Raw genomic sequence first — 12,168 nt, forward strand, 5'->3', positions numbered from 1 at the left:
TTCGGTATTGGGAAGTCCCCGTGTCTGCTTTATGTGGCTAAATTCCTCTCAAAAGCCGACCTATTACGCGTTCTGACATTCTGTTTATCTTGAATACTTCCCCTTTACCAATTTCTCACTCTAGTTTTAAACAATAAACCCATCTTCAACACATTTCCTTCCCTCAATAACTTTTTCTTCTTTTAACAGGAAACCATAATTTCCATCCACTTACATGCATCTTAAATAATTTCTCGTTTGTTTTCTTTTAGCCAGTCTGTACTTTCCCTTGTTTACAGCCCTTTTCCAATGATGTAGCTTTTAGATTCATGGCATGTTATTTTCCTCTGGATTTCTTTAATGATCACATGTCACAGCAAACCTTTTCATTAACAATGCAAGCTGCCCGGCCTGCCAGACTTTGTGTCGGGGATCAGTTCTACAAATCAACTTCTGATAGCATTTCAATCAGCATGAGGCCTTTGTTCCTTCCGGCGGACACCTGCCTGATAGCCTTGCACATAGATCACGGTTGATAACTGTGTTGTTTGCCTACAAACTCTACCACTACTACTATCTTTAGATAGTTTATGAGCCTTTCCTATCATGTTTGCATTAAACGACAGCTCTCAGAACTTCTTATTTTCAAAGAAATGACTACGGTTAATCATCCAAGGACGCTGAAGGTCATGGTTCTGTCCTTCAGTGCTTAGATTGTAGCTTATTCTTTGTTGAACTTGTTGTAATAATTAAATGAGAACCCATAAAAATGTAAATAACTTAGGGTAAAACAGTGCTAGAGACGTGAACTTACAAGTAACATTTATTCTCTGATGCTGCTTAATTTGGCTCAATGTTAAACAAATATCACCCCCAACATGCTACGTGTCAAGAGAGATGTTGGAAATGAAACAAGATATTCCCAATCTTCCTGAACATTTTCACTTGTTTCCACACGCAGATTTTGATGGTCTTACGACACTGACATTGCCTACAAAATCACGTTGAGTAGTTTATTGTTATCTCTCTATACATTAAAAAAGTTTTCCTCCTAATGATATTTATTCGTGCCAATGGGAGAAGAGGGCGGGCAGTTACGTCACTACAAATGCGCAAGTAAATAATTACATCGTTGTCTTCTATTGAAACATCCATGTGCACGTGCTTCATTCTGTAAACATGGCCACGCACGGCATCATTTGATGTTCCATTGTAATGTAAACTGATGAAGGGACCCGATATAGTTTGCATATTTGTAAATAGTTTAGTATTTTGTAAATATTTTAGTATTTTGTATATATTTTAAATATTTATATAGTGTAAATATTTTAGTCCTGCTCTTTCGGATGCAACAATATTCCTCATGCATTATGGAACCCGAAGTAGAAGCCCTTTTCCTAAGTGACCTATGTAAACGCAGGTAAATAATTACGTAGTGATATTTATTCCACCTTGAGAATGTCGCGTGGTGGGGAGTGGGGGTAGCCAATGGGAGAAGAGGGATATGGGTCACGGGTGCAAGTGGGTGAGGCAGTTACCTCACTACAAATGCACAGGTAAATAATTACATTGGTCATTTCCTGATTAGATATCGATCATAGTGGCATAGTGTGTGTGTGGATAAGGCGCCACCTGTAGTTTCCCACATCTGCATCATCAGTACTCTTGTGATGAATACAGAATCTCTGTGAAAAGCAGAAAAGTGTTGTGTGCTGCATGTGTAGTTTACGCGAGGGTATTAAAAAGTTCGTACCCCGACCTACACTGTGCTGCCACTTTATTAGGCACATTCCTGCTGTGCACACAAATGGTTTGTCCCACAATGTTGCAAGTCATACGACCACAGTTGTGGATATAAATGCAGCAGAACAACCTTTCTAGTATCAATTAAGCGTACAAACCGTACCAAGAATAGGGAGAAGGAGTGATCTAACGGACTTCGAATGTGGCATGGTAGTAGGTGCAAGACGTGTTGGACAAAGCATTTCTGAAACGGCAGTTCTTCTGAACTTTTCACGTACCACAGTTTCAATGGTGTTTCGAGAATGGTGCAACAAACAGAAAACATCCTCTCAATGGCACTCCTGTGGAAGAAAATCGCTTGTTCATGGGAGAGGTCAGAGAAGGATGTCTAGAATTGTGCAAGCAAACAAACGGGCCACAATGACGCACATTACGTCAGAATACAACCTTGGTGCGCAGAACAAAATATCGCAACGGACCACTAGTCGCACTTTGTTGCGAATGGGCTACAACAGCCGAAGGCCACATCACGTACCTTTGTTATCAATGAAGAACAAGAGATCACACCTCCTGTGGGCACAGCAACACCAGCACTGGACTATCGAGGATTGAAAAACAGTTGTTTGGTCTGATGAGTCGAAGTTCCTGGTGCATCACGTTGATGGAAGGCTCAGAATTTGGCGAAAACAACATGAATCCATGGACCCGTCATGTCTGACGACTACTGTGCAAGGTGGTGAGGGCAATGTTATGGTGTAGGGAATGTTTTCTTGGCACACGTTGGGTCCATTGATACCCATAGATTTACGTCTGAATGCCACATCGTAGCTAAACATCGTTGCTGACCAAGTGCATCTGTTCATGTTGACAGTTTATCCTCAGTCAGATGGTTACTTCCAGCAGGATAATGCGCCGGTGCACAAAGCCCGAATCACTATGAATTGGTTCCAGGAACATGACAATGACTTTTCTTTGCTGCAGTGGACCGCTCAGTCCACGGATCTCAATCCTATTGAACCTCTTTGGGATGAACTGGAAAGTGCTGTTCGCTGCAGGCCTACACCTCCGTCGAATCTCAAGGAACTGCGTGACACTCATGTCTGCATGGTACTCCGTTCCTGCACAACGTTTTCAGCATCTTGTTCAATCCATGCCTAGACGAATTCAGGCTGTTTTGAAGGCTAAAGGAGGCTCAACACGCTACTAGGTAGGTGTACCTAATAAAGTGGCAGCACTGTGTATGTAGTATGATGGTTTTAGGAGCATCAGCGAATAAGACCATATTGCTCCGTGTATATTGTCTCTAAATTGCGTGTGTTCTCTGGTCGATTTTCTGTTTTCTGGACGAAAAACCCCAGTTTCCAGGAGAAAAAACTATGCCGTCCTTGCCTGAGACTAACTCAGCACGTTGTACACCCATAAAAATTCCTCACGTCATCGTCAGGACTCGAACTCAGGTCTTTTCCAGCCGGTCTAGGGAGGAATGCGATCTTACCAACTGTGCTATCTACTAGGGGCCCTTCAATGGGATACACCTTTAGTAACTGTATTATGATGCCCAAAGAATTTTATGAATGACTGAGAGGTGCCTAGTCCCAATGACCGCCTTAATGACGTCCAGTAGTTTCCCAACTATGTGAAAATATCCTCTGAGTATATGTAATAGAGGAGGTATTGCCATTTTCGGTTAGAATTATCAGTCTGATTTAAAATGTACAGTAGTATATATTCAGTATAAAATTACAAGGAATGAATGCGCAATATGGTGGATGCGCAGAAAAGAAATCTCAGTTCACGGAAATGAATTGGTAGCTTTTTATGAGTTCGTTTTTTGTTATCAGTTTACTAAATATATAAATCATGAATTAATACTATTTGCTTATTACACTGTACTAATCACAGCACTAACGTGAAATACAAATTATCTCGTACTTGTTATCATCAAAATCAAGGAGGAAATAAATAAAGTATATTACAAAAATACTGACTGCATACTACGATCTGAGGCGTAGATGTTGCCATTTGTTTATTTTATTAAATCATATAAAAATCCATGAAATACGTGTTGCACTTCAATTTTTATTAAAAATTAAGGAGAAAATATAAGATAAAAAATAATTTTAATTAATTTTAATATTTAAAAATTCTTTTTAAAGTGTTGAAACATTCCCCACACCCACTTGATATTAATTCATGTAAATTATTGGCGTTTCAAAGCTGAAGTACTCCTTCTGAAAAGAATCTCATCTTGATTCATTGAAGTTTACTCAGAAAAAAGGAATGGCACAAAAAATTCCAAGCTTTCCGCAAACGTTGTGATGTGTAAGCAAATCACAGAGTACTTTTAACTTGAAAGCAGCTACATCACGAAAAGTTTAATTATTTTTTCTTCTTTTTTTTTTTTCTATTTACAGTATTAGTCTGGTTACTTTGCTCTCAGATCTCGTACAGCCATATAATTTTTTATACAGGATTTGAGAAAGAAATTTAAGAGGCATTCACAATTCATTTTAAAAGAAATAAATATAAAATTTAATGAGAATCCGTCTTCACTGGGAGTCGAGTTTTAGCATGCGGACGGATGAACAGACACAGACCGACGGACGTGGGGAAGCCAATAGGCGCTGTACGCATATAAGTTAACGTACCAACGAGTCTAAAATCTGAACAAGAACTGTTTACAGTGTTGGTAGCCTTGAGGGGAAAACTGTATAGCACTTTTTTTTTTTGGCGGTGGGACGTGCATATTTAAAATGACTTAAGGTATTATGATTTTAATCGGAATTGATCCAAAAAACCCTCCCAGGGACATCAGGGGTTATCAGGGGTTTACAATCTGAGTGATATAGTTATAAAGTTGAAAGTGATGGACTCTCGATTCTATGTTTAACGATGAGAAAGTTAAAAATGATTTATGTCACTGGTTACGAGGGTAATGCATCTTTTTATGCAGCTGCTTTCCAGAATTTAATAAACAGATGGGACAAGTTGAAAAACAAATTGCAAGTTCTGCTTAGTTTCTTGCTTGCTTTACTTATTTTTAGGCGCATTCGAATAAGCTTATTGTTTTCACCATGTCCGTCCGTCTGTCCCCATGTAATAACTCTTCTAGTGGACGGATTTTCATGAAATTTAATATTTACCTTTTTTTTTAGAAAGATTTGCCGAACCATCTCAAATTTCATTTAAACCGAACCAATAGAAATCCAGCAATTATACTCTGTGACATTAAAATTGCAGCACCCTGAAGGAACAAGAATGCAGAGAGAATACTTAGAGATATCGTCTTATAAGTATCGGGGGTAAAGAAAATATTATTATTCATGTGGGGACAAACGATATTAAACGTACACGATCTGACGATTTGTTGGAAAAATACAGGACCATGCTGAGGAAATGTCGCGAGCTAGGCCATAATGTCTATGTGTCTGCAATTCTGCCCAGACACGATAGGAGGGATTATATGTTAAGAGCCTTGTGGATTAACTCAAGACTTGAAGGAATCTGCAAGGCTTTAGGGGGTAAATTTCTATCAGCATGGCCCACACTTGTAGGTAGAAGGAATTTGTTTTGTAGAGACGGGACACACTTAAACAAAGGTGGTGCAAAAGTTTTTGCCAGTATTATTGAGGATACCTTAAAGGTTCAGGGAAACTGCTAGTTAGGGGGGATGTGGGTAATACTGACACGCGTTTATCTGATAATATTGGTCAAAGTAACTCTTGCACATACCTCAAGAGTTCTTATCTGTTACCCCAACTGGACGTATTATCTAGATGTTCTGGGGGCACAAACGTTTCACGTGGGCGGGTAGCTAATGCCAGGGAAGAGAGCCTAAAAAACTTCAAGGGTTGTGTTAGGGTTGTTAAATATACAAGAACAGTAAATCTTAATTGTTTATACAGTAACGTTAGAAGTGTCGTCAATAAAATGAGCGAATTCGAACTGCTGGTTAAAACAAGTAACGCGGACATAATAGGGCTTACAGAGACGTGGTGCCACCCGGAAATTGGGGATGATGAGTTTCAGTACGGCTTGTATAATGTATTTAGGAAGGATAGGTTAGATAGAAGGGGTGGTGGGGTAATGCTTCTTATCAGAAGCAGCCTGAGTGCGACGATAGCTTTCCCGGATTCAGACGTCTCACATGCTAGTATAGAGTCTGTATGGTGTGAGATAGTTGGAAACAAAGGTATAATGCGAGTAGGAGTAATCTACAGACCAGGTGATTGTGAAGATTATGACAAAAGCCTCTACATGCAAATGGAATGGGCAAGTAAGCGTCAATGCCTTATTATGGGTGATTTCAATCTGCCTCTAATTGATTGGAGTAAATGGGAAGGAAACTCGACATGGGGAACAAAATTTTTAAATCAACTAGATGACTGTTATTTGTATCAACATGTCAGGGAAAATACTAGAGAAAAGAATATCCTAGACCTCATCATCACACATGAATCAGATGACATAACAGGGCTGACAGTAGAGGAACCAGTAGCAGGAAGTGATCACGGAGTTCTACGGTGGATGATGACGAGAGAGGTAGCAGAAGTAAAAGGCAAAGGAATGGGTTTTAATTTCAGAAAAGGAAATTACGATGCCTTAAGGTACTACATGGCCTCTATTAACTGGGTAGATATCGCGCAGAGAATGAATACAATTGAACTGTGGTACGCTTTTAAAACATTAATCACAGATGCCTTGAATGCGTATATACCATTAAAAAAATACTCCACGAGGAGGGTTCCAAGTTGGATGACTAGTGAAGTTGCCGCATTACTTGAGCAGAAAAAGGTGGCATGGAAAGGTTACAGAACAATAAAAAGTACTGAAGCCTATAACAGCTACAAGGTGATGTGTAATAGAGCCACAGAAAAGGTTCGACAGGCAAAGGCAGTTTATGAGAAATCACTAGCAAACAGAGCAAAGAGGGGGGATAAAGAATTCTTCACATATATAAATGCCAAAAAGAGCAGGACAAACCAGATCGGACCTTTATGTAAGGGAAAGGGGATAGTAATAAATACACCAGCTGCCGTTGCAGATGAACTCAACAGTTATTTTGCATCAATATTTACAAATGAAAAGCCTTTTGTGGCAAAGGGAAATTGTGGGAGCGAAGTTAAAAAATATGTAATTAATGATATTGAAATTTCGCAAGATTATTTAATGAAAAAACTTTCGAGCCTACAGACCAGTAAGGCTCCTGGAGTTGATGGAATATACCCTATAATCTTAAGAGAGGCAGCAAGCGAGTGCATTGAACCATTGAGGCTAATTATGCGAGCATCATTAGACTCTGGGGAGATTCCCTTGGATTGGAAAAGTGCAAATGTATCTCCCATACATAAGGGTGGCTCTAAAAGTGAAGTTGGAAATTATCGACCTGTCAGTCTGACTTCAGTAGTAGGGAAAATCATGGAGGCAATGATCAAGGGTGGAATTCAGGATCATTTGGATCGAATTGAAATTCTCAAGGATACTCAGCATGGTTTCGTAAAGGGAAAATCATGTTTAACAAATCTGGTTCGCTATTTCGAAAGGGTCACTCACGAGCTGGATTTAGGGAATAATTTCGACATTGTTTATTTAGATTTCAGCAAAGCTTTTGACTCAGTCCCACATGAGCGGTTGCTTTATAAGCTGGAACAGGTTGGAATCACTGGGAAAATCCTTAGATGGATAGAAGGATGGCTTCAGGGCAGGAGGCAGAGGGTTGTGATAAATGGCTATTCCTCAGATTGGGTTGATGTAAGAAGTGGGGTTCCCCAAGGATCAGTATTAGGACCACTGTTGTTTTTAATTTTCATAAACGACATTGATGAAGGGATAGAGGGCGTGATGTCTAAATTTGCAGATGATGTTAAAATTGGGAGAGTAGTTAATGATCACTGTCAAGCTGAGCTTCTTCAGAGAGACCTAGATAGACTTCAGGAATGGTCAGAAAAATGGCAGCTGTGCTTTAATCCAACAAAGTGTAAGGTATTACACCTGGGAAACAGTAATCCCAAAAAAACTTATTCACTTGGTGGAGTTCAACTAAAGCCAGTACTGGAGGAAAGGGACTTGGGTGTTACGATACGGTCAGACATGAAATTCTCTGAGCATTGTAAACAGGTTGCAAGGAAGGCCCATGGTGTCCTATCGATGATCTATCGAACTTTTGCAAGTAGAGATAGGGACGTGATAATCCCATTATATAAGGCTTATGTTAGACCACACTTGGAATACTGTGTTCAAGTATGGAGACCGCACCTGAAGAAAGACATCGAGCTTCTTGAAAGGGTGCAAAGAAGGGTAACTCGCCTGGTGAGATCGGCAAAAGGGCGTCCTTATGAAGAAAGACTTCGAATATGTGGGTTGCAGAGTTTGGAAACTAGACACCTTAGAGGAGATTTGATTGAGGTGTTTAAGGCTCTGAGAGGCATCAGTAAAATGAATGAGGACAAAATTTTCAAGATTATAAATGATGCTAGAACTAGGGGACATAAATTCAAGTTACGGGGGGAAATGTTTAGATTGGATTGCAGGAAGTTCTATTTTAGCCAGCGAGTTATAAATTACTGGAATAAGTTGCCTTCATGGGTGGTAGAGGCCGACAGTTTGGGGAAATTCAAAGGTCATCTGGATAGTACTTTCGGGTAAGGGAAGCACATAGGATGATAGGTTTAATTTCCTTTTTATTTTATTTTTTTTATTTATTAATTATTATTATTTAGTTATTTATTTATTATTATTTTTTTTTTTTTTTGTTTTTATCATTGTTTTGTTCGGATTTTTTTTTTTTTTTTTTTTGCTGGTGCAGCATAAGCCATAGGCTTTCTTGCACCATGCGGCCGTTACTAATACTAATACTAATACTAATACTCTCTGCATTCCTGTTCCTTCAGGGTGCTGCGATTTCAATTTCACAGAGTATAATGCAAAGAGGATACTTAGGAATGCGCAACTCATCCGTCTGCTCATTTTATTAATCACAGAAAAAGAAAAAAAATCATTTAATTTAAAAAATAAAAAGCAATTCGCATGATGTCGAACGCATTGTGTACGTTACCTAACTTGTTTTCTCTTTTATTTATTGACTTTCCCTTGTATGCTATTGGAGGAACAAATTCATAATGGACAGTTCCTTCGATATTGAAAAGGAGATCGGTACCATCTTGACCTTTGATTTAACATGTGCTTTTTTTGGTTTGAGAGACTGGATTTTTCCTGTGAACAATGGTGTGTTTTTTTTTTTTTTTTTTTTTTCAAGTTTCGTTACAGCTTTCAACTTTTTTCAAAAGGACAAGTTCTTCTAAAATCTATTTTGAAAGGTATGACCAGTTTCTTTTGTTCTCAGTATTAGCTCGTCCCCAAAAATCGTCTGCACAATCTCAGCATGGACTTTGATAATGTTTGGATTTTTGATCAGAAATCAATCCAACATCTCTTTCCACTCATGTTCAGTTTTTCTGATAACTACTGAATATTCAATCGATCATTTTTCACCATTTGAACAGCACGTTTAACTTAATCTTTAAAGATGTTGGATGGCCTGATCTTCCATCATCTTTAAAGCTTTTCTTTCTTCCTTGAAATCACTTAGCTCACACAATAACTTGCATCAGGAACTTGAAACGTTTTTTAAATGTTCATGGCACGCTTTCCCAGCTTCTCTGTTGTAACAAACTCTTCATCTATTTTTTTGACAATAAATAAAATATGATTCAGTTATGCACAGTTTAATTCCTTTTTAAACCGCTAAATTATAGAAGTAATAGATCAGAACTTCTATTTAACTTTTGACCTCGTATACTAATTTATAGCGGTATATCCGCTTTGATTATTTATAATTTTAATTAGTGGTTATTCATCTGCTGAATGCTTCTGTATTATTTTGCAACATTTTAACTTTTCGTTTTGGGATTCCAGTTTTGTTTTCAAACTTCATCTTGTTTTAATAGACTGTGACTGTATTAACAGCACTTCTGAATTTATCAGTTGCTGATTCGACTGTATTTCTTTTCTTATAAATGTTTTCTTTAAGAAATTAAATAAATTATATATATATTTTTCGTATATTGGAGAAACAAGATTGCTGGTCACAGAGAAAACAGTTAGGTAATATATGCAGTTCATTATATTTAGGCGCATTCGGTTCTTTATAAGTGAAAAGTAAATAAGTAATTACCTGATACTAATTAATTACTAATTAATCAACTAATAATATAAAAAATTGTTTTTTTGCATTACTTTACATATTTCACAATATTCGCTCAGCGTTTCGTAGTACTTTAATATTTGCTCCGGTATTTTTATAGAAATTGAGAAATAACGTATTTCACATTACTGTTGTGATTAATATAATAAAAATAGTAAGAATTCGTGATTTATATATTTAGTAAACTGATAACAAAACAGTAGCTCAGTCATGGGCAACCTTTCCTAGTCCGGAGGCCAAATTATCATTCTGTCTTCAAGTCAAGGGCCGGACCAAATTATTAAATAAAATAAATTAATATTAAATGAATTAAAACAAGTTGCTACTTAATATTTCATTTATTTATAATATAATGCTTTGGTATAAAGCTCTACATAAATTTTATAATATAATGAACGACATAACAATTTAATGTGAAGATTGGCCTTATATTTGAACTACGAGACTATCAATATTGACGTTAATATTACTTAAGGATAATCGCATAGAATTTTCGAGATTTTTGTCCGTTATTCTTGTCCGAATTTTTGATTTATTGTATTTCATCCTCGAAAAAACTGTTCACACATATATGTGCTGCCGAAAAGACAAATGATTTTTCTTGAAAAGGCGCATAAATTTGTATATTTTTCTTCCACCAAATAAAATTTATAAAAATCCATCAAAGCAATGTTGTTAAATTGTGATTTTAGCACTAAATCCGCCCGAAGCTCAATAAGTTCCATCTGTAAGTTTTCTGGCACATTATTTACATCAGCATCCATCGGACGAGCAAATATAGCAAATGTGGAGTTTTGGAAGTTGGCAAACCTTGTATCAAATTGCTCTATTAGTGCCTTCAGTTCTTCTCCATAACAATTATAAGGGATATTTTTATGAGTTGCTAGAGTAGGAAAATGATAACAATTTTTAGCTCTTATCTGACTTTCCAACAATCTTAGTTTATTACAAAAAGCTTTGATATGTCCATTCAGTTCATGAACAAATTGTCCTTGTTTTTGCAATTTGAGATTCAGTTCGTTTAGGTATCCGGTGACATCTACAAGAAATGCTAAATCACACACCCACTCATCATCTTTTACTTGGTTAATTGTGTTTCCTTTTATGTCCATAAAATCTGCAATGTCTTGTCTCAGATCATAAAATCGTTTTAACATTTTACCTTTACTCAACCACCTCACTTCACAATAATAAGACACATCTTCATAATCCGAAAATAGGTCTGCCAAATACTCCTTAACTTGGCGGTGATTAAGTGCACGTGACTTAATAAAGTTAATACTGGCTGCTACAACTTCCATAACATTTGTGAATTTAATCGATTTTGCACACAGATTTTGTTGGTGGATAATGCAGCGAAAATTTGTTAAATTTTCCTGATGGATCTGTAGTTCTATTGCTCTTTCATGAACTATTCCAATAAATCCCTTCCGTGCACCAACCATTGCAGGGACTCCATCAGTGCATATGCCAGATAATGAACTCCATTTAAGCCCAAATCTCTCGAAGACTGTGTTGACTGTTTCAAATATATCTTCACCGGTAGTTGTTCCTTTTAACGGCCGAAGCGCCAATAATTCTTCTGTGATGTTGAAATCCGCATCAGCTCCTCGAAGAAATATTGCTAGTTGTGCTGTATCGGAGGCATCGGTGCTGTCATCCAAAGCAATTGAAAATGCTTTCAATCTAGCAATCTTCTCTTTTAAACTTTTTTTGATATCATCAGCCATAATTTCTATCCGTCGGATAACAGTACGTCTCGACAAACGAATATTCTCAAAGTCTTTTTTCTTTTCAGAACATTGTATACTCGCAACATCCAGCAGACATTCTTTGATAAATTCTCCTTCACCAAATGACTTAGTATGCTTAGCGATTTTTTCGCTTACCACAAAGCTGGCTTTGACAATGCTGTAGTGCTGCGTTCTTTGCTTGTTGAACATTTGCTGCGGGGTATCCAAATTCTTCTTCAACTTCTGTATTTCATCTTTTCGTAGTTGTCCATCAATTTTTTGGTGATTCGCATGTCTCGAAGTAAAGTGTCTCTTCAAGTTGTATTATTTGTTGACAGGTACGGATTTCTTGCACAGCAAACATACAGGAAATCCTTTATTCAGAATAAAATAATAATCCTCCGTCCAGTTGTCTTGAAATGGACGATTCTCTTCATCTACTTTTCTTTTTTTTTTGACATAACCCCTGACATTGTCCCAAATTTATAAGCGATATTCAGAACTGTCAAA

At 37.3% G+C, this 12,168-nt stretch overlaps 1 protein-coding gene across 1 annotated transcript in view; it reads right to left on the reverse strand.

Moving 5' to 3' along the window:
* Positions 1–11,868, reverse strand: part of LOC150080094 (general transcription factor II-I repeat domain-containing protein 2A-like) — a 32,273-nt gene extending 20,405 nt beyond the window's left edge. The window contains exons 1-2 of the mRNA XM_090381667.1: positions 11,368–11,868; positions 10,678–11,190 (exon numbers count right to left, since the gene is read on the reverse strand). Of these exons, the coding sequence (XP_090237793.1) occupies positions 10,678–11,190; positions 11,368–11,868 (1,014 nt within the window). The remainder of the gene's footprint in view (positions 1–10,677; positions 11,191–11,367) is intronic.
* Between the last annotated feature and the right edge of the window lie 300 nt (positions 11,869–12,168).

This window comes from Mastigoproctus giganteus, chromosome 9 (genome assembly GCF_048544385.1).
Source record: "Mastigoproctus giganteus isolate SK-2022 chromosome 9, ASM4854438v1, whole genome shotgun sequence".
NCBI lineage: Eukaryota > Metazoa > Arthropoda > Arachnida > Uropygi > Thelyphonidae > Mastigoproctus > Mastigoproctus giganteus.